Source organism: Pholcus phalangioides, unplaced genomic scaffold (genome assembly GCF_987345545.1).
Source record: "Pholcus phalangioides strain wild (caught in Gottingen) unplaced genomic scaffold, Ppha-v1.0 ptg000014l_1, whole genome shotgun sequence".
Taxonomy (NCBI): Eukaryota; Metazoa; Arthropoda; class Arachnida; order Araneae; family Pholcidae; genus Pholcus; species Pholcus phalangioides.
In genome coordinates this window covers 1,240,861-1,263,487 of record NW_028301607.1, presented here as the reverse complement: position 1 = coordinate 1,263,487, position 22,627 = coordinate 1,240,861, and the positions used below count along the sequence as shown (strand labels likewise).

At 38.5% G+C, this 22,627-nt stretch overlaps 2 protein-coding genes across 3 annotated transcripts in view; one reads left to right on the top strand and one right to left on the bottom strand.

The window, feature by feature from the left end:
- The first annotated feature begins 4,107 nt into the window (after positions 1–4,107).
- Positions 4,108–14,184, top strand: mRpL20 (mitochondrial ribosomal protein L20). 2 transcript variants are annotated; one of them, XM_089241497.1, is made up of 5 exons: positions 4,108–4,274; positions 5,453–5,563; positions 8,627–8,704; positions 10,644–10,709; positions 13,964–14,184. In XM_089241497.1, exons 1-5 carry the CDS (start codon positions 4,191–4,193, stop codon positions 14,066–14,068), a joined length of 444 nt encoding a protein of 147 aa, XP_089097623.1. In that variant the 5' UTR covers positions 4,108–4,190; the 3' UTR covers positions 14,069–14,184. The 2 variants fall into 2 exon arrangements, with proteins under 2 accessions (XP_089097623.1, XP_089097624.1); XM_089241498.1 differs by having other exon boundaries at positions 8,627–8,698; positions 13,964–14,176.
- A 4,174-nt stretch (positions 14,185–18,358) lies between these two features.
- LOC149077892 (endothelin-converting enzyme-like 1) overlaps positions 18,359–22,627 on the bottom strand; it is a 32,624-nt gene continuing 28,355 nt past the window's right edge. The window contains exon 18 of the mRNA XM_089241496.1: positions 18,359–21,603. Within this exon, the coding sequence (XP_089097622.1) occupies positions 21,504–21,603 (100 nt within the window). The 3' untranslated portion in view covers positions 18,359–21,503. The remainder of the gene's footprint in view (positions 21,604–22,627) is intronic.

Below are 22,627 nucleotides of genomic sequence, written 5' to 3'. Positions count from 1 at the left end.
GGAGTGGAGAAAATTTTCTTCGGATTCGAATGGAGCGGAGGCAGACATCTTCAGCTGCGATTGAAGCCGAAGCAGGCATCTTCAGTTGCAAATGAAGCCGATTCAGGCATCTTCAGCTGCGAATGAAGCCGAGCCAGGTTTCTTCAGTTGGAAATGAAGTCGAGGCAGATACCTACAGCTGCGAATAGAGCGGAGGAAAATATCTTCAGCTTCGAATGGAAAGATGGCAGACGTTCCCAGCGGTGAATGGAGCGGAAGCAGACGGATTCAGGGTAATGTGTTGCAGAAGCGACTTGTTGTGTATGTACATTGGATCATCACGTATTTTAAGGGGTAGACAGATTTCCCCATGTGATTCGGCTGATGGGAAGAGGGTGATACGAACGATTAACCCTCCCCCGGATCAGCGCCTGAGAGAAGGTGGACTTAAGCTGCGAATGGAATGGGGACAATCATCTTCGGATTCGAATGGAGCGGAGGCAGACATCTTCAGCTCTTAATGGAGAAGAGGCGGGCATATTCAGCTGCGAATGAAGCCGAGTGAGGTTTCTTCAGTTGGAAATGAAGTCGAGGCAGATATCTACAGCTGCGAATAGAGCGGAGGAAAATATCTTCAGCTGCGAATAGAGCGGAGGAAAATATCTTCAGCTGCGAATAGAGCGGAGGAAAATATCTTCAGCTGCGAATAGAGCGAAGGAAAATATCTTCAGCTGCGAATAGAGCGGAGGAAAATATCTTCAGCTTCGAATGGAAAGATGACAGACGTCCCCAGTGGTGAATGGAGCGGAGGCAGACGGATTCAGAAGGTAATGTGTTGCAGAAGCGACTTGTTGTGTATGCGCATTGGATCATCCCGTATTTTAAGGGGCAGACAGATTTCTCCATATTATTCGGCTCTTGGGAAGGGTGATAGGAACGATCGCTCCTCCCCCGGATGCGCTCCTGGGAGAAGGAGGACTTCAGCTGCGAACGGAGTGGAGGCAATTATCCTCGGATTTCGAATGGAGTGGAGGCAGACATCTTCAACTCTGAATGGGGAAGAGGCTGATATCTTCAGCTGCGAATTTAGCAGAGACAGTTATCTTCGGCTCTGAATGGAGCAGAGGTGGACATCTTCAGCTGCAAACGAAACCGAGGCGGGCATCTCAGGGCCGTCATTTCTACTTTTTCCGGGAGGGGTCAAAGAACATGTACTCAATGTATGTATACATATATACCATTTTTAGTGTATTTTCAAAAACCGGGGGCGCTGCCCCCTCTATGATCCCCCAAATGACGGGCCTGGCGGGCATCTTCAGCTGCGAATGAAGCCGAAGCAGGCATCTTCAGCTGTGAATGAAGCCGAAGCAGGCATCTTCAGCTGTGAATGAAGCCGAACCAGGTTTCTTTAGCTGAAAATGAAGTCGAGGCAGACTTCCCCATATTATTCGGCTCCCGAGAGGGGCAATCCCCCGCTCCCGATCCACCCTTGCCCAGAACTTACTTTGATTTCAGAAATTAGAAATCTCCTAAATAAAATTCGATCCAAAGTGCCCACAGTTCTGGAAAAACGTCCGACCATCCTACTTTCAAATTAATGGGCTTGTTTCAAAAGTCAAAATATTGGGAGTGGAAAAACACCAGTTTAAAAAATTAGGGACCGTCTTAATGCTTGGGCCCACCCGAGCATGGCCGGCAGGACTCATGATATTGAGATCTCATTAAGATTATAACGTTAAACATGCAAATGAGTAAGCAATCATGTCTAGTTAGGTAGAGGGCCTCAGGAAAAATCAATTCGACCGGAGGTTCATGATCATGACGTTCGCAAGAAAGCACTGCTAGGAACCTTTGACTTAGGGGAAAGCACAATGATGATGATACGAGTACACAAAACACCTATATATGCATTTTAGATCAGTCAGTGTTTTTTTATTGGACACCCGGTGCCCACACGCATGGTCCTCACAAGGAGTGGGCTGACAAGGCTCCAGCCCCGAGGCCCGGAACGATTTTCACAATTTTTTGCTTTTTCTCGCTATAAATTCATCATAAAGGGGCCCGCAAAAGATCCCAGTCTAGGGGCCCTGCTCCAGGATGTGGGGGGGGGGGCCATGCCCAAACGATTTATTCATGAGAGTGGGATGAATATAGGCGTCCACACAAAAATGCATTTTTAATAACAGAATGTATAGAAGCACGTGAAGAACGTATACGAAACACTACGCTAAACAGGAATAGATGGAGAGTATAGGAGGAATGGAGGGAAATGATTTCAATAGAAATTATTTCAGTCAGAATTAAATTAAAGAAATTATTTTAGAACTGAAGAGAGAGAGAGAGAGAGAGAGGGAGAGAAATAATTTCATAACCTCAGGGGAAGGAATAATTTCATAATCTTAGGGGAAGAAATAATTTCATAACCTCAGGGGAAGAAATAATTTCATAAACTCAGGGAAAGAAATAATGTCATAACCTCAGGGGAAGGAATAATTTCATAATCTTAGGGGAAGAAATAATTGCATAAACTCAGGGGAAGAAATAATTTCATAACCTCAGGGGAAGGAATAATTTCATAATCTTAGGGGAAGAAATAATTTCATAATCTTAGGGGAAGAAATAATTTCATAACCTCAGGGGAAGGAATAATTTCATAATCTTAGGGGAAGAAATAATTTCATAATCTTAGGGGAAGAAATAATTTCATAACCTCAGGGGAAGAAATAATTTCATAACCTCAGGGGAAGAAATAATTTCATAAACTCAGGGAAAGAAATAATGTCATAACCTCAGGGGAAGAAATAATTGCATAAACTCAGGGGAAGAAATAATTTCATAACCTCAGGGGAAGGAATAATTTCATAATCTTAGGGGAAGAAATAATTTCATAATCTTAGGGGAAGAAATAATTTCATAACCTCAGGGGAAGGAATAATTTCATAATCTTAGGGGAAGAAATAATTTCATAATCTTAGGGGAAGAAATAATTTCATAACCTCAGGGGAAGAAATAATTTCATAACCTCAGGGGAAGAAATAATTTCATAACCTCAGGGGAAGAAATAATTTCATAAACTCAGGGAAAGAAATAATGTCATAACCTCAGGGGAAGAAATAATTGCATAAACTCAGGGGAAGAAATAATTGCATAAACTCAGGGGAAGGAATAATTTCATAATCTTAGGGGAAGAAATAATTTCAAAAAAATCAAGGGAGGAAATTATTTCATAATCAATGAAATTCAAAATTGTAAAAGAAAATGATTTCAGAATTGATGAATTTAAACATCAATGGGGAAATTCATGTTTTTTATGAAAGGAAAAAATATCCGCATCAAGGAAAATTTATATTTAATGGAAAAAAATAATTTCAAAATTAGTGGAAGTTCAGAATGAAAATTATTTAATTATCGCTATTCCGGAAAAAAACAAAAAAGCGTCCTCTGAGAGAATCCATCTCATTGGCACAAGAAATCAGTAAAGAGAATTAAAGGAGATTAAAAATACTGCTTTCTTCACAAAGTTTGAAATTGGCGCGTTAATTATCTAATCCAGCGGTTAACTCGCGGAGCCCTTTTCAGTATATAATTTTTATGGCGGACCCCCCCTGCAGACTTCTTTTTCTCATTTATCTCTATCAAATATACTGATTTATTTTATTTTCCTTGAGTCGCGGCGGAGCCGCTGGGAAGTGCGCACGGAGCCTTGGACCTTGGGGGGCTCCCAGTGCCGTCTTCAGACATGGGCTCACCCGGGCACGGCCAGGGGACCTCAAGCGAAGAGGGGCCTCGCAAAAATGAGATCTGGTTGAAATTTTCGAGAAGTTGTTTGGTAGGGCCTCAGAAAATTCAATTGGCCCGGGGCCCATGATACTCTTAAGACGGCCCTGGGGGCTCCGCGGAGTGCCGGTTGAGAACCGCTAATCTAATCATTTCAATTCAGAATAGAACAAATAGTGTCGTCTATTAGTCATTTAATAAAACAAGAAAGATTTCAGTGTCTTGAGAGGTCACTAGATGACACTACAAGTAATTTGTTCACGTAGGTATGGATTCTATAATACGGGACGAATGGTCATTAAAAGACAAAATCAAGCCTTTCATTGTGGTCACAGCCGTCCTGGACAAAAACTTTTGTTTACATTTTCCGTTACTCAGTGTTTTCCGTATGCAAAGTTGTTTATTGACTTAGCACTTGTTTGAAGGGCTCGATAATGGTTTTTTTGACCGCTGTCAACTTTAAAAAAATCTTTTTTGACCGCATAGCTAAAAAAAATCGATATTTGCGGTTATCGGGAGTGAGTATACAAGTAGTTAAAGCCGGGGTTTCCGAGGAATAGATTTTTAGCGCCGCGTGAATCGAATTAGACCATTTCGCGTCTGCAGCAACGTGTTACATAATCACACTACGCGTTTGTGTTTTCCTAGCGTGGCGCATCAGATCAGGACGGGTATATTGTAGTATATGGCCTTGGCATCAGTTACTCTGTCGTCTGCATGCTCCGGTTTGAAGGGAAGGGAAAGAAAACACACAAGAGTGGAAGAGAACATCGGCAAAACGCGCGGCGCACGACGCATTTAACTCCTCCAGAAGCTGTCGGCAAATCACGCCCGACGTAAAGCGCTACCGTGAGCCGTATTGCGCTTTGCAGGAGAATAGTCATACTGCTTTTCTTATTGGTGAGTGGAAGGCGTATCGTGCTGGGCGGATCACGTTGCACGCGGCACAGAAAACCTGCTCCTAGGAAAACCCGGCTTACAGTCAGGGATTCTTGAGCCATGGGTCACGGCTACTTGATTCGCATGGGGGCTTCCGATAGGTCGTAAAAACCCACATGCAATCAAGGATTCTTGAACCATGGGTCACAACCCTGCCTTAATTTGCATGGGCTTTCAAGATAGGCCAATTCGCAGGGACTTTAGAGATGCATCATAAAAACCCCTCACAGTCATGGATTCTTGAACCATGGGTCACGACCCTGACTTGATTCACACTGGGCTTCTGAGATGGGTGGTAAAAATCCAAATAGTCAGAAATTCGTGTGCAATTTACCATGCAACCCAGACTCGATTCGCAGGGTTTTCAGAGATAGATGGATTGTAAAAAAACCCTTACAGTCAGGGATTCTGTAACCATGGGTCACGACCCTGACTTGATTTGCAGGGGGGCTTCTGAGATGGGGTCATTAAAATCTACTTATAGCAAGGGATTCTTGAGTCAGGGATCTTACAGCCCAGACTTGATTTGCAGGGGCTTCTGAAATGGGTCGTGCAAATACATTTACAGTCCTGTTATAGTAGATGGATACACTTATTTCGCCACTGGTTTTACTAATTTTTAACACCAAACAGTTTCCATGGGTCGTGAAGCTGATATTGTTGCTGGTTTTGAGTCGCGACTGAAAAAGGTCAAGAATCCTTTATTTCGTTCAGGAATTAATTTCAAGTAAATCATCGAGTTTAATTTATTTTACAGAAATTCTATGGACGGGACCGGAACTGTATATCATTCGCTATCCGCGCTGTTCACAAAGCTCTCAAATTCGCCACTGTGTCCAGGAAAGTCAAGCCAGAGTTTGTGCACCAAGTAAGGTTTCTTTTATTTTTAGTTGTTAAACTGCCATTTGTAATTACTGATTTTCCTTGTAACTAGTAAAAAATTAGATACCAGTCTAAAATTCCATAAGCGAGGTTGTTGCCAAATTCATCACAATTTATGATTGTGCTAAGGCCTGAAAACAGAGTTCAATAAAAAGACCTCTGGTTACACTAGCGTTGCAAACCTTATTTCACTTATTTAGCATCATGAAAAGAACGGTAGAACCGAGGCAGAAGAGAATTTAAAAGAGTGTGCAGCGATGTTTTCTGAAAGAACATTGTGATTTGTGTTTTGTTTCTTCTTCTTCATATCATATTGGAGTATATTGACAAGGTTTCCTCTAACATTTTTTATACACGTGAAGAACGTAAAATAGAGGGATCTATGTCATGAAAACAATCTATTGCTGATTTCAACTTGCGAAGTTCTTCCATTATGTTACTCATGATGAATTTGTCTTCCACTTTACCTTGTTCTTCATCTGGTACTGCTTCAGTTTCAGGAGCAGTCAGCTGCGTTAATTCCTCCTTGGCCAATGCCTCTGAATTGCTATCAATTAGCTGTTCAACTTCTTCTACATCTATTCCATTGAACCCTTCTCCACCCACCTGTTTCGCTAACGTCACAGTGTCTTTTAAAATCTCTTCAGTTGGCTCTGTGGAAGTGGTTGTGTTCTGGAGCGCACATTCTGGCCAAAGGTTAATCTAACCAGAGGTGACTGTTTTTCTCTTCAGAGCTGCCACGGCTCTAGTGATGACAGTAATGGCATTAGTGCTAGTGCAGTTCTTCCATACCTTCAAGGACATTTTTCTGCATTTGCATCTTCTATTGAATGCACAATCATCTCCATTGCGTGATGTGTATAGCGAGCCTAGAATGCTCGCATTACCCTTCTGATCAAGGGGCTGAATGATAGATGTTGTATTAGGGGGCATATATAGGACTTCCACGCCATCATCTTTGAACTCGCTGATATCTAGGTGTCCAGGAGCATTATCCAGTATCAAAAGAACTTTGAAAGGGCATGGCTTCACTCTCAAGGTACCTCCTGACTTCCAGAACTAAACATCGTTTAAATCAATCCAGGGAAAGTGTTTTCATAGTCCAATCTTTTTTATTGTTTGTTGAAAATACTCGGTGACCTTTGACTTATTTTTTCGCTTCAATGCTCACGGATTCACAGATTTGAAAATGATGCTGGACTTTATCATGTACCCATACATACGCATTTGCACAAAACAATATAGTAAGTCTATCTTTACTTGCCTTAAAACCATGGGCTCGCTTTTCTTCTTGGGTGATAAATGTTCTTTGTGGAATTTTTTTCCAATAAATAGTGCAGTTTCATCAGCGTTAAATGCCTTCTCTTCTTGTAAAGTCTTAATTTTTTTTCTTTTCGAAGCATTATCAGTAGCACTAGAAAAATGAGCCATTGTGAACACACACACAACTCAAATTTTGTAAACAAAACACGTGAATGGTGATTGCTGAGTGTTGACAAAAACTTTTACCAATAAAAAACCCAGAATTTAACGGTTTTTACAGAAAAAAACCTGAGTACGGGGGCTGACTGTATATTGGGAATTAGCCAATGGTAACACCCGAGAAAAATTGAAATTTTTTTTTTTTAAATTTGAGAAAAGGACCTCAGTTGTGTTAAAAGCACAAAAAAAGCAACACAGTGTTACCACCAATATAACAAAAGCGCTCTAAATTATGCAAATTTAGGGAGGTGTGCCAATAGAAAGTGAGGTTTTCAAATCTCCAACTCCAATAGTTGGCATCATCAGGAGGTGTCTAAGTTTTTTTTTTTTTTTTTTCAAACCGAGCACAACTCAGGTCTATCACCATAGGCAATTTGCTACCTAGTGAGTTGTGCCGGAATTATGTGTGTACCTAACACTCTGAGTGCGTATCTGGTGTTGTGTATGATTTTTCAGTGCTGCCATCTATATCTCAGAAGTGAAGTGAGTGATGTGTAGTGACTGAATATTTGTACTGTTTGTAGGCCTGTTGCTCTCTGTGGCGAGACTTTTTAACGGGGAGATCGGCTCGCATTTGCGCCTCGAAGTTGGGAACCACAGGGTGTCTAAGTTGCAGGGCTATGGATTCAGTATAAGTGAGGGTTTCAGTCCAGTGTAAGTGAGGGTAGTGGTATGTTACAAGTAACTGGCTATAGCCCAGGGTGGCTGCAAATTTGAGGAATGAGTAGCCAAGACAAATGGTATGGGAGAAGGGCGGTGAAATTTGATAACTTATTGAGGGTTATCAAATTTCGCCACCCTTCTCCCATGCCTCTGTCCAGACAGCAAGGGACCAGGTCATTGAGGGACCAAAAGATAGACGTAGAGAGTTTGCAAGCACGTGAGTGAGGAGAAGAGTGAGCAAGCATGTGAGTGACCTACAAAGCAAGGGAACAGGTCAGTGAGTGACCTACAAAGCAAAGGGACAGATCAGTGAGTGACCTACAAAGCAAAGGGACAGATCAGTGAGTGACAAGTATGTGAGTAACCAAAACCGCATGTGAGTGACCAAAACAGCGTGCAAGCATGTGAGTGACTTGAGAGACACATTGTACTTTGATCTTAGCCAAAAGGCCGAGAAGTACAATACAAAGGCCAATACATTGTACTTGGGTGGGGGGTCAAGTAGGTTATAGCACAGGGTGGCAATTTAAGTAGTCAAGAAAAATTAGACTAGAATAGGAGTGGCAAAGTTTATGTAGCCCACAGGCGGCAAAACCATAAATGCGCTTCTGAGCGAGGGTAGAAAATTTTTTTTATTTATTTAAGAACCATAGCAATCATGTTATAAATTGAAATGCCCAGTGAGTGACAGTATCATCAACACTGGCAGTCATTCTCACTAACAAACCCCAGCTACCCGATTCAGTCTCACAGCAGACCAGGGCTATTGCCACATACTGTGGTATTCAATGAAATAGGATACTTGTCAATGAGAGAACTTACATAATTTCATATAATCATTAATGAAAATTATGTATCACACTTTTTATATGTAACATCATGATTATGTTATTTTTCCCCATAGCTGAGAGTCACAAGGTTGGAAGCTGCGTGTAATGAACATGGATCGACTTACACGACTGTATCACAAAACTTGGTGAAGGTTAGCTTCTGGTTTTTTTCTTATGGTAACACTTTTTTTTCGTCCATAATATTCTATTATAGCTGCCAACTTTCAAGAATGTGAATCTGGGAGATTTTCGATAACATAAAAGGGATTTCGGAAAAACGAGACATCGTACTAGTCATCTGTAAATAGTGATAGTGATCGGAACTGAGAAACCTTCAGGCGCTCTGTCACACTCAATGATATAAGCACATTGTTCAAAGTAACTCTGGTGCTTTTGGGAAAAAATATCGTAAAACAGCTCCTCTGTAAATAGCATAAAGTTGTCCATTATCGCCAAACAGTTAATTAGAGCTCTTTGAAATACCTCTATAAATGCTTTAGGGTAAATTATCACCCATTACCACTGTAGTGTCAGGCATGGCCCAGGCTCTGTTCCACGGGGGATATAAGCACATTATCCCGAAGGGTTGAACCACGCTGGACTACTCATTACCACTGGGGTCATATATATACAGGAAGGGGGAGGGTTAAAAGTGGCGTATAGCCCACGATTACAAATTCGGTGGGACAGCAAATTATCGTAATTGGTAGGTCAAGATCATAAAATTAGAACGGAAGAAGGGTGGCAATTGCATAAATCTGCTATCTGCCTCTTATTACTATAGTTGAATAAAAATTGTGCCAACAAAAAAAACATCATCAGGCTAAAAGCTAGACAGACTGACTAAACCGGGCCATTTTATGGATTCTACTCTTGAGAGGCTGAACTGACACTGGCAGTTTGACAAATTTCATTGGTTTTTTTCGCCAAAATGAAACATTTCTTTGTTATTTAACACAAAGGTCCCAATTTACACATCATGTGACCATTTTGTGGAAGGGAGAAAACGTGCAACGAATGTTTTCCCTAATAAGTTCTCTTTGCTTCTGAAAAGGACCGATTTTTTTTTCTTCTTTCAAACATGGTCAGAATTTACGAGACATAAAATTTTTTTCGTTAGTATAGGCAAATGGAGGTAGAAATTCTGGAGCTCCTGAAGGTATTTCAGCTATGTAATATTAACTTGAATTTTTTTAATATCATGAAATAATTTTGATCACTTGTCCAATATCGTATGGTTTTTTTTTTTGGTATGGTGGCTGCCATCCATTATGTGTCTAACAAATCGAACTTGTAATTTCCCACAGTATAAGTGCCAGAAATGCCTGAATTCACTGTTAAAAACCTAATAACTGCAATATAACAAATCTTTAGTCGTTCTGAAGCATGAGGTGTGCAGAGCAAAGACATCAGAAGTGTTTTGAACCTGTGGTGTGCTCTTGTGAGAATTTTCATGTAGGAAATTTTGATTTCTGAATCAATTTTGGGAGCACTCAGATCTCTCTCTACAAATTTTAGTGGGTGCATGAACACCACCCCCTTCCAACACCACTGGCGCAGAGGTGCACATTTTAACTCTTTGCCTCTATTATTCAGGCTTTTGATACAAATTGTTTTTTCGGGTTCGAAGACCGTCGTCTGTTTGAGTTTGTTCTCAACGTTTCCCCAACACTAGTGGTTGGCATCATCAGGAGAATTGATAAACTGGATCAAAGTCAAGTTTTCCGGAGTCTCAGGTTGTATTTATGCACATAAGTGGCTTGAACTACACTATTGTTTTGCGATTGGTCAGTTGATTCTATGGCTGGCAGCGTATTGTAAACAGTTGTTATGCTGGTAGAACCTGATTGGCCGAGAGATGTGGAGTTATCTGATTGGCTGTTGTCATCATTCTGTTGCTGGACCTTGAAGGGGAAGGTTCTTGTTCTTCTGAGGGAAACGTTGAGAACAAACTCAAACAGACGACGGTCTTCGAACCCGAAAAAACAATTTGTATCAAATGATGGCCGCGAAAACCTTATAGAATATTCAGGCTTTTGTTTGGAGAAAATATTTTCGTAATAATTATATATATATTTTTTTCTTATGCAGTGTCATCTCCAGTTGGACAAACACGTTCTTACAGATTTGGCGATATGGGAACCTCGAACATTTGAAGTGAGTTATCGGAATGTATAAGTCATTTTTATAATCATTCAATTGTGGCATTTTATGATTTAGTATAGTTTTGAAAGTTCCAAATAAAACAAGGTAAGACAGCAATTTTTCTTCTCGTTCCCAGAAAAAAAAATTTCCTCCGAGAATGTGTATTGCTTTATTTTTACCACAAGTGCAAATAATTTCAGTTTGAAGGGGAGTCTCAGTAGGTCCAGTCCATTATAAGTTAGGAATCGATTCGATGAGACTAAGTCCAAGTACGGTTATAGGTTTAAAAAAAACGCAAAGCAATCACGAGTTGATTTTTTTACCATTAAATTCTATTGGAACCGTCAACGACTTCCATATACATCATGTAAGCCATGCCCCTTCTACATAAGTGGAATGCTGGTGGCACTTATCTTTTTTCTTTCTTTCAAACCGAACACAACTCAGGTCTATCGCCATCTATGGGCGACTCTTTACTACCTACTGATTTGTGCCAGAAGTGTAAGTGTGTGTACCTAACAGTCCGAGTGCATAGCTAGTCTTGTGCTTGATTTTTCAGTGCTGCCATCTATATTTCAGAAGTGAAGTGTAATGATTTAATTGCATTTGTACTGTTTGTAATTCTGTTGCTTTCTGTGGCGAGACTTTTTAAAGGGGAGATCGCCTCGCATTCGCGCCTTGAAGTTGGGAACCACAGAAAACCAGCCCCAGCAGATCACCACCACTGTGGCGATGGTGGGATTCATTGGCGGATGCAAAGGGGGTTTGGGGGTTCTAACTCCACAAGCCGAGATTATAGTGTTGTTTTGCAGGAAAAAACGTAAACTCTCCACTTGAGAAAATTCTGCATACCCCTATGTTATGACCACTCGACCATCACAGTGGACAACCTGCATGATTAGGTTGGACTTTTTTTCGCTTTATAAATTTGCCATAAATCAATGTTTTCGTTTAGGGATCCACCAAAAATATTGGCCTAGAGGCTCTACCACAGCTGTATTTAGATTTGACGGGTACCTTAGGCTATTGAAAGTAATATGTGGCCCATTATAAAGGGTGCTGCCATGAAGAGGTGACAAACTCAGAGGAGTGACATTAGGCATCAAGGGGAACAAAAATTGCCATATAACATGGTATCGCAAACCACGTTTAGTCGGTGAAAATCGCAAAAATACCTACGAAGGGTGAGACAAAAAGGCCAATAATAAGTAGAAAAAACATTTATTTGACAGCATGTGATTACAGCACAGCTTGTGTCAACAACTCCTGTAATCATTTCTCATCATCTGCTTTCCGACATTGAACTGTGCCGCACAGGCTGTATTGTAATCATGCTGTCAAGTAAATGGGTAAATGGTTTTTGTGCATACAGTCGATCCCATTTATCATGTCCCCACTGGTATGACTTATTTTCGTAGTCTTAACCCTAACTAATTGTCATTAAGATCTCCCTTTTAAAGCGTTTTCCTGCTCACAATGTTTTTTGTGGCGGCTTTTCAAAATCATCATAAGCAGGATCGACTGTATTTATTTTACTTTTTTGTACTTATTTTATACTTATTATTGTACACCACAGGCTGTGTTGTAATCACACACACATGCTGTCAAATAAATGTTTTTTCTATATTTATTGTTGGCCTTTTTGTCAAACTTCTCACCCTTCATAAGTAATTTTGCGATTTTCATTGACTGAACATAGTTTGCAATGGTCTGTGGCAATTTTTGTTTCCTCTTGTTGCCTAATATCACCCCTCTGAGTTTGTGGCCACTTCAAGGCAACGCCCTGTATGTCTAACTCACCCGCGTGGCATGCTCATCTACCATTGTGGAGGTTGCTGTCACAGTCACAGGTTCAAACCCGAGGGAGGATATAGATAAGATATTTTCCCTAATGAGCTTGAGGCGACCACTGATAGACATCGCCTTCATTTCCAGCCCATCTCACTGATGGCATAAGTTGCAATATAGCGATATGGTGTTTGGTGTAGTAGTGTATGTCCAACTTAAGCTGTCCTTTGTCAAGTATATTTTATTGTTGTCTCTCTTTGCGTTGAATATATGATGTGTGGTAATTTATGGTCCTAATACGTATATAAAGCCATTTGCACATAACAGTTTGAGATTTTTGAGAACCGTTACGGATCTCTGGGTGTTAGGATGCGGACTGTCTACCTATAAGATAAATCCAGCGCTGGGCTCTGCTCTACGATGTAGAGAACATGATGCATAGCTATGTTTTTGCAATATTGTCTTTTTATGCAGAAACTAATATTTTTGGAAAGAAAATATCAGTTTTGGCATAACATCCAGAAAATTAAATTTCTCAGTTATCTCAAGTTTCTCAAATCAAATACCTTGGTGTCATAATCTCAGTCGATCTACGTTGGAACAAACATGTTGACTACATTTACCAAAAGTGTCTAAAAAAACTTTTCTTCCTCCTCCGCAACCTTGAACACTCCACTCGGGGTATCAAAGTACTCTGTTACCAAACTTATATTTCCCCCGTTCTTTCCTACTCCTCCAGTAATATAGACAAACTCGAATCAATCCAAAATAAATCCACTCACTTTGCTCATGACTGCTGGTCATCTTTCGTTTCCGTGTCCGAACTTAAAAACTAATTTCATCTCCCTCTCTCTACTCTGTCTCATTTCTCGATTAACATTGTTGTATAAAATTGCCCATGGCCAATTCAACATAGATACTTCTGGTATCTTGGCCAAACCATCCTACATCTCTCGAAGACTCAACCCATTCCCTTAAAATAAAACCTATTTTTGCTTCCACTGACTGCTTTAAATACAACTTCTTCCCTCATACTATTGGTGAATGGACCTAACAACCAAACTCTATTGTTGAATCCTCCACTATCACTAGTTTTTTGTCCAATATCAAACAATATCTTTGTCATTTTCAATCGCACCGTCTTGTATAGCCCCAGGGCCAACAATATTGTATAGATAAAATGGAACGTCCCTATAAACCCTGCTTCTTTGTACCTCATAAGCTATCAGTAAAACGCAAACGCTAATATTTAGGGTCTTGTAACCATGATTGTGGGCACTATAAGGTACCAACAAAGTACCTCTGGGCCGCAAAGAGTCAATCTGAATAATAAGACCTATATTCTGATTTTGCATAACTCTGATGCTTTTACAAAAATTTGTGCCTTATAGAATCAGCGCATGTAGTTGTTTGTAAAATGTTTTCATTATTAGTTTCTAAATGTTTTAATTTAATATATTTTTGTTACATCTTTTTAGAGTCTCGTACGACTTGCTCAAGCGAAGAACAAAATTGAAGCACCAGATCATATCAAGCAATACCTTCCTGTCCCAGATAACGTCATAACGAGAGGCAAACTGTGAGCCCTCACGAACATTATTCAGTTGTAAAGTAACGCAGGTAACGCTTTTTAGGTGTTTGCTATGGACCTTGTTGTGATTTGTACTAAAATAATTAAAACAAATATTCGTGCTGAAGGAATACGTCATTTGTGCTTGGTTTTTTTTTTCTATGCCGTTTCTCTCTAAAACTGCAGTGAATACAATCATAAGGTGATGTTAACTACGGGGTGATTCAGAAAAGATGGGAAAAACTTTAAGAGGTGATAGTAAACACCAATACAAACAATTGCCATCAAAGAATACATGGGCTAACATGAAATGCCAATGTGCTAGCGCGTTTCAAAATGGCCGCTCCACAAACGTTAAACCGACATTCGTGTTGAAATTTATTGGGAGAAAAAGAACACCATGCATGCAAATGCAACCTGGGGGAGAAGCCGTATGCAAATCACAGTGAATAAAAGGCATGGACACCAGCCCTGTGAAGTTATTCCAGCACGAAAGCGTTCTAACAGTTGTAACGTACGGGATAATGGCTCACTTTAGTAATACTGAGTCCGTGCCTTTTATTCACCCTGATGTGTGTGTGCAGATTTGCATACGGTTTCTTCTTCCCCAAGATACATTTGCATGCATGGCGTTCTTTTTCTCCCGATAAATTTCAACAGGAATGCCATTTTAACATTTGCGGAGTGGCTATTTCAAAACACACTAGAGCATTTGCGTTTCATGTTAGACCATGCATTCTTTGATGACAATTGTTTGTATTGGTGTTTACTATCACCTTTTAAAGTTTTTCCGATCTTTTCTGAATCACCCTGTATAGGAACCGATTGTGGGATGCCCTCCCACGATTCATGAATACTGAATATTGACCAGTGTTAGGTATTTCAATTCCTTCATAAATAAAATTTTGATAACGTCTGTCCAAAAAAACGGTTTATTAAATGATAGTCTCAAATTAATTTTCTGTAGTTTTCAAACATTGAGGCATGAACTGAGCAAACACATCGAGCCGATTTCACATTAAAAAAGTCTCTCCACAAACAGCAATCAAGCCCACAAAATTTAAAAAATTCATGTATGGCATATGCAAAAAACAACCAGCCAAATTTTCTGATTCAGAAGACAGATGATAAGCATCCCACAGAAACAAACTTCACACACTTGGTTCACAACACAAACACATTCTGACATGCATCCATTCGTTTAAAATTCTATCGAGGAATGTTGACGAGATGCATGTGCAGTTTAATAGTAGTCTCCAACTAAGAGCCAGAGACATATTTTTAATTGTCTTTGACAGGCACAGGTAGCCCATGCCCTGCCCCTCTCTCCCCCAAGACAATAAAAATGTGTAATATCGCTGTGAAATGATTAAAGTATGAAAAGAAAATACCTTCATAATTATCTTAATTTCTGTTGCTTTTCACGATTCATAACTGAAAATTCTCTGAAAGAAATTTGTTGTATCCCTGATTCCAAATGGGCGCAGATCCAAGATTATCTGTCGGGAGGTGTAAATTCTTTGAATCATCCCACATTTTATGGGACAAACAAATTTTCCCATATCATTCGGCTCTTGGGAGGGGCCATCGCTACTATCCTCCGTACTAAATCTACACCTGAGCAAAGGCAGACATCTTCAACTGTAGGAGACAGGCACTTTCAGCTATGGATGAAGCAAAGGCAGGCATCTTCAGCTTGAAATGAAGCCGAAGCAGATATCTTCAGCTGCGAATGAACTGGAAATGGAGACATTTTCAGCTTCGAATGGAACAAAGGCAGATATCTTCAGTTCGGAATGGAGCGGAGTGTCTGAGAAGGGACTTATTGCGAAAGAGAATTTCTAGCCTTTGGACTGACTGTGTGAATCGGGAAACGTTTCTATTCTCAGACCGATTTAACTTAACAAGTTTGATTTTCCACTGAAATGGTCTAGAAAAGTGTTTCTCAACTTTTTTCGGCCTTTGGAACATACTTTGTCTTCATGGCTCTCTCCTGTCTTATCCAGGGGGGAAAAGACCCTTTATATATATATATATATTTTTTTTTTCTGTAACGTTATATCAAACAAAAGTGTGATATATAATCTTACCACAGGTATCTCCAGACCCCTGGGCTAGAGTTCAGTGAACCCCCTCTTATTTTATGCAGGACCATCTTAATATCACAGGACCTTGGATGAAATAACAGCTTATATATTCCCATATTATACCAGGAATTCCCATTGGCAAATCGGGAAACAAAGCCATGGATTTTGCTCAAGAAAAAGTCCCACAAATGTTTTTTTTTTTACTTTTACAGAATTTGATGGTCTTTTTTAAACGTAACGAGTTCTGAAATAGATTGAGAAAATTTTGATTCATCCTAAGACTCTAATTTAGCAATCAGGTTGCCATGGCAACTTGGTGCCCAGGATTTGTCAAGCTCTTTGTGTCATACTCTTGAAAATCATTACGATAGATCTCCAAACTAGATTATGTAGCTCCTTCCCATAGATATGTGATGATCCAGGGGATTTCTTAAGCTAAGAGCACCCCAGTTTTTCTATGGGCAATTCTGCTGCAGTCAAAATTTAGTCGATCTTTAGAATGCTTTCCCTCTCGGTAAGACTTATTTTCGTGGTTTCCCAACTTTTAATAATATACTTATCTAGATTTAATGTTGAAAGCGTTCTCCCACTTACATTTTTCCACGATGGTTTCTTGGGAAATGTCTAGGTATAAATTCACCTTTTTATTTTGAACTACTTTTGCAGAAATATGCATATACAGTGTTGCTTGTATAACAAAATTTAACACTTTATGGAATGCAGCAGTTTCTGCAACTGGAGTATTTGTTGTACGAAAAAGTGTCAAATAGCATTCAAAGTAGAGAAAATAATTAAGACCAGTTTGCTTCGTGTGCATTTTTGGAAGGATTCCAAGAAAGGATGGGGGGGGGGGGGGGGAGAGAGGAGGATTTCTCAAGGTAACTAACGATGTCAAAACCAGTGGTCATGCCCCACCAACACACATACAGATAGAAATGTGTTTTTCCATCTCCTATATGTTTAAGAAAATATACAGCAAGTAGTTACCTTTTTTTTATGAGAATGTACTTTCATGCTCTGTTTATAAGCAACTATGAATAGGGTGATGAGATGAAAATAAAATACCCTTTTTCCGGTGCATTTTATTCATAATTTTTAAAGAAAGGGAAAATGAAGCATACTTTTCATGAATTTCTGTTGAAGTTACAGCAAATGTGTTTGGATTTTCATTCGTAAATAACTCTTTATAAAGCAAATATATTTTGTATCTTTAACATTAGGCCAGCGGTTCCAAACATTTTTCAAACCATGCTCCACCAAAGCATCTCTGAAATGTTGATGTCCCCCCCCCCCCCATCAGGGCCATAACTAGAACTTTTGTCGGAAGGGGTAACCCCCCTTCCGTGAAACTTCATAGTTCCACAAGAATGTTTTTTGTTGTGTAAAAACCATTCTTTTTGATTTGCGTCCTTAAAATTTGCAACCCGGGACCTTCCCCCCCCCCCCATAGTTGTCTTCTCCCATCACTTTTGTTATTCTTATTATATTGTCTTGTTATTAATAAAGTAAACCCCCTATTCACATTGAGGGAGCCAAAAAAAAAAGTCATTTACTCAGTCAAAAGCATAGGTTCTTAACCAGCAGTACTTGGAGAGACTTCAGGAGATCCGTGATTTTGGATGACAAAACAATTAATTCTTTTTTACATTGATATACATAGAATATCATTTTGTAAAAGGGTCAGTGGCTTTCATTTTTCTTCATTTTATTGTGGGGGGAAATCCACGGACATCTTACAGGCACAAATTATTCATGGCATGAAAAACGTTAGGAGCTCCTTCCAAAGAAAACACTGAAAGAGAAAAATAGGAGTCAAAAAGTTTTTAAAAAATATTTAAATTGGCACTGCTATCAAAATGGTGGGTGTTCTGAAAAAATTGAAGCCTTGACAGAAAAACTCATTGTCAAATTGCTCGCATTGAGAATCAGTGCATTAGGTCTGACAATCATTTGAATTATTTGTAATAGTGAGATTCTTATTACAAGCCATACCCATTATATATAACAGACTTTTACTGTATTTTAGTGCAAACAACATCTGTTTAAAGTCGAATAGTTGTATTTTTTTTTGTTAACGTTTTAGAATGTGTACAGGACTTCTTGCCCACCCTGTATATTGCTGTGGGTATACTACTAAGTCTAAGAACGAGTCAAACCAATGTTTTTTTCTAGAATTAAAAGGCTTAAAAATGAACTTTAAAGAAAAGACATGAAAATATATTCAAATAAAAACTTTACTTATTAACCATTTTTTTTTATTCATGAAGAAATAACAAATTACTATTTAAAAAAAAAAGCTGGAAAGTACAAGAACGTACAAACAATGGCGGGGGGGGGGGGGAAGGAACATAAAATACTGCTTCCAACAATACACAAAAAAAGTATGAGCCTAACTCATATACACATATGTAATCTTGCAATTCTTTAACATAATCGAGTAAAATAAAATAGAGCATAGTCGTGCATTTAGGAATAAATCAAAGAAAAAATACTAATAAAATTGTAATTTTTTTGCATATGAAAAACAAAATATTTACATAGTAAGTAAAAAAAAATTGCATTTAATTATATAGTAAAATATATACACTCAAACCCCTACTATAGCAAATCTGACTTATAACAAACCAAGTTTTCAGTCTTCTGAAGTTCCTTACAAAAGGGTTTGCATGAGTATATATATATGCATACAAATGTGCTAAAAATTGAAAAATAAATTTCTCGCTAATTTTCAAATTGTCACTGTCTATTAAAGAAGATTTTCCCAGGTCATTTTACTTTAACATCTTCCAATAAAAAAATAAAACATGGCACACTGCCAGAAACAATTAAAACAGTAGCCTACATAAATAGCCAGACCCACTCATATTAATCACATCAGAGTTTGACTTTTTGAAGTTCTTCTACATCTCTGGAATGTTGCAGACGTTCGTGTAATTTTGATATAATTATCACTATTTTAGTTGGCCTTTCTCACACAGGAATACTCGTTGATCTGGGTATCCTGGAGACCAAGAGATTGGAAGATCGAATGATTTGAAAATCACCCATTCTTCCTCACACCGCCATACTAAAAAACTTCAAAATCCACGAAACTGAGAAAAAATCAGTTTTTACATCCTTTCCTTCACTCAATCATAAGAATATTTGGCAACGCTGCAGAAGATGGATGAGGCATTTGTCAAAAAAGTTATTTAATTAATGTATACAGTATAAATTCACAAGAGACATCCTGATGAAAGAACTATGAACAATCTACAGTAGACCCTCGATAAACTAGTAGTGCGCTAGTCTGCCCTATTATGGCAGATGTTCATCTACTACCATGAGGTTACTGTCAGGTCCAGGGATTTAATCCTACAGAAGAACGTATAACAAGTTTTTCCCCTATCAAACCTGGAGCAACCACCAATAGATGGCTCCTTTTTTTCCGACCCAACTCAATCGGTTGTAAATTGTTGCATAGCAACATGCCCATTCAGCATAAGCAGATAGGCTCTTCAAACAAGAGGGAGAGGATTTTCCACCTCTCATTTATGCTAACAATGCAATTTTTGGGGGAAGGAGTGAATACTTTAATATCATCATCAAAGTACTTCCACAGAAACAAATATGTTGGGTTACCTGGATTCAGAGTCTTCTGGTATCTAGGCAATATCAGTATCCGCATGTGAATAGGGACTCTGGTTCCAGTGAAACTGGAAAATCAAGCATCTGCAAGTTGGCAAGCCATTCACACAAGTTATTTGACAAAAACCTCTTTGATGTACAGACAACAGAACAGCCAGTCCCACCACATCAAAATTACTTGCAAACTCAGCATGTCATATGGGTAACAGCCAGAAGTTAAGTGGCATGAACCACCGTCCATGTTCACACTTGCTAATCAGATTCTCAAATTATTATTGTGTATCCCGCTATTTCAAAACTCATCAAATTTATTTCACAGTAATCAAATGTGATGAATAGACTTGAATTCACTAGAGTCTCAAGCATTCGATAACCTTTGCTGTCTCTCTCAAGGGAAGCACACACATTAAGCGTGCTCGGGTTTCCTCCTGGAATAATAAACTTCGTTGCTGTTTTTGTTTTTCATATAAGTGGGTCTGACTGTCAAAAAATCTCAGTCCAAAGGGACTTTTAACCGTTTTTGTTTCGTTAGCATTACACCATGTAACACAATGCTAATACACAATACCCATTCTCTTAACAAGACTTTCATCTATGTTCCTTATCAGATTATGTCTTTAGAATTTCGGCTATTCAGAAAATGCCAGCCAGTCCTTTTCTAAATGCTGTGATAACTCACATACCAACTGCTAGGGTTCTTTACAATATCAAGAACCCCCATTATAAGCAGAACAATAAAAAATATAGTTTTAAAAATGAAATGATGATCATCTCGTCTTGTAAAAAAGGCACAGGTCTGAAGATAAAAAACCATTAAATGATGTTATGGAATGCTTTTATATGGCAAGAAGCCAGAAAATAGGATAAAATTTTGTGTAATTCTCATCTCTCAAATAAGCACAATCTGATTAATAGCAATCAATCTACATAAATCTAAAATCTTATCCACATATATACAAATAAAAATTACAAGTTTCGTGGGGCACAACTACCAAAGTAAAATCTCTGCATGCATATAACATAAAACTGTTACTTGTCAGCAATGAATCTTGGGGTATGATGCAAAATTTACATTCTAGTGTTGTAAATCGTTCCCAAAATCTTATTCACTAAGGTATATAGACAAAATCAACTCATCTTTGAGACATGCATACAAATGTTATATTTTCCATTTATACACTTTTAGCTTAGCAAACACAATATCTTACCCTGCACAAATTTCTACATCGAGCTGCAGTTGATATTCTTTCACCCCAAATAACTTGTACAAGTTAAATCAAATAACTTCTGATAATTTAAATCAGCTGCCATATCAAGTAACATTGATTTTTCCTTGCGATAGATAAATCAGCGATTTCATGGCTCACTGACACAACACACATACATATATATACATACACACAGATACAGATTATAGACTGCATGATTGTAATACTTTGCATTGAATACGCCTCAGCATGATAAAAGCCAGCCAGGTGCAAAATTAAAATGACACATTAAATATTGCATGTATTGAGTAGCAATAAATAACTGTTGCTAAAATTTGAGATTTCAATCATTGATTTTTTTCCAAGCTTGATTTCAATCATGAGTGTATCATATCCGAAAGCAGTACAAGCTTGAATGGATAATAACTGTAATAAATTAATATTCATAAAAAAATAAAACAAAATTTAAAAAAATTTAAAATAGAGTTTCTGTGGGAAACACTGAATTCAAACACCAGGTTTTGAATTACCACATCCTGCACCGCCGCACCAAAGACATTTTAGATCCAGCTCGGCACCCGAATGAATCAGAAAATTCTGTTAACTGCTGCAATACCGCAGTGATTCTGAAATAAAGAGATATGATAAAGAAAATGAATATGCAGTGGAAAATGTATACAGTGACATTTACTCATTTGAATCTCAGTCAATTTTTTTAAGTTCGAATATCGAGTGAAATGGTGATTTGATTGAATGTGCAGTTGGCCAAAAAAACCTTTGACTTAAATAGACAATCAGGAATTTGACCTATCAACTGTAGTTTAAATTTAATGTCCATTGTCTTTTTCCCCTTCACAATTTCACTGGCTTTGGATGTGATGCAATCATTGCAGTTTGCTCAGAGTCATGATCTTGACCCAATTAAACAGTTATGGGATGAATTGTCGTAGAGATTGAGGCCTAGATCAGCACACCTGCTCTATTGATATCTTTTCAGAAGGAATGAAGAAAAAATTACCATTTGATGTAATCCAGAAATCAGTTGAGTCTTCCTAAGAGGATATTCTTTGGTATTTAGTCCAAAGGTAAACTTGTCTTTTATGAAATACACATTGTTTCACATGTCCAGACAATATTATCGGTAGGTAGTGGTTATATTTTTGGGGCAAGCTTGAGGGCTGACGTTGAAATAATTATATATATTTTTTCCATCACATTTTTTACCCATGAATTTCCAGCTTGTTTGCAATTACCATCTACAACAGAAAGTATGTACATTTCTGATTTTTTTCTTGAAGAAAGAGCTGACTGCTGAATTAAGAGTTTTGGCACTCACCAAAATGTCTAAGGAGCTGAGCATCCCTTTTTTAAAGAGAAACTGTCCGAAATATTTCTTGAAATCATCTCTAAATATTTTTCCAGTACTTGATAACCTCTACCATGTTCAAAGGCACACTAATGTAAATTCTGATTTTTTTTTTTTACACATTGTCCTGAGACTCCAATTTAGTTGCTACACACAGAAATTTTAGGTCGCAATTCCAACTTTTTAGTCATCTTAGCAAACTGCTGCTTTGTTCTGAGACTCATCATGCCCAGCTTGTAGAGTTCTATGGCAGTTTCACAAACTTTTGGGTGATGCATCATATT

What these genes read in the sequence shown, in the direction of transcription:
- mRpL20 (XM_089241497.1), top strand. Translation starts at nt 4,191, where the DNA reads ATGGTTTTTTTGACCGCTGTCAACTTTAAAAAAATCTTTTTTGACCGC. An exon ending in GATATTTGCGGTTATCGGGA is followed by an intron (nt 4,275 to 5,452) that starts GTGAGTATACAA and finishes TTTATTTTACAG; the next exon opens with AAATTCTATGGACGGGACCG. An exon ending in AGCCAGAGTTTGTGCACCAA is followed by an intron (nt 5,564 to 8,626) that starts GTAAGGTTTCTT and finishes TTTTCCCCATAG; the next exon opens with CTGAGAGTCACAAGGTTGGA.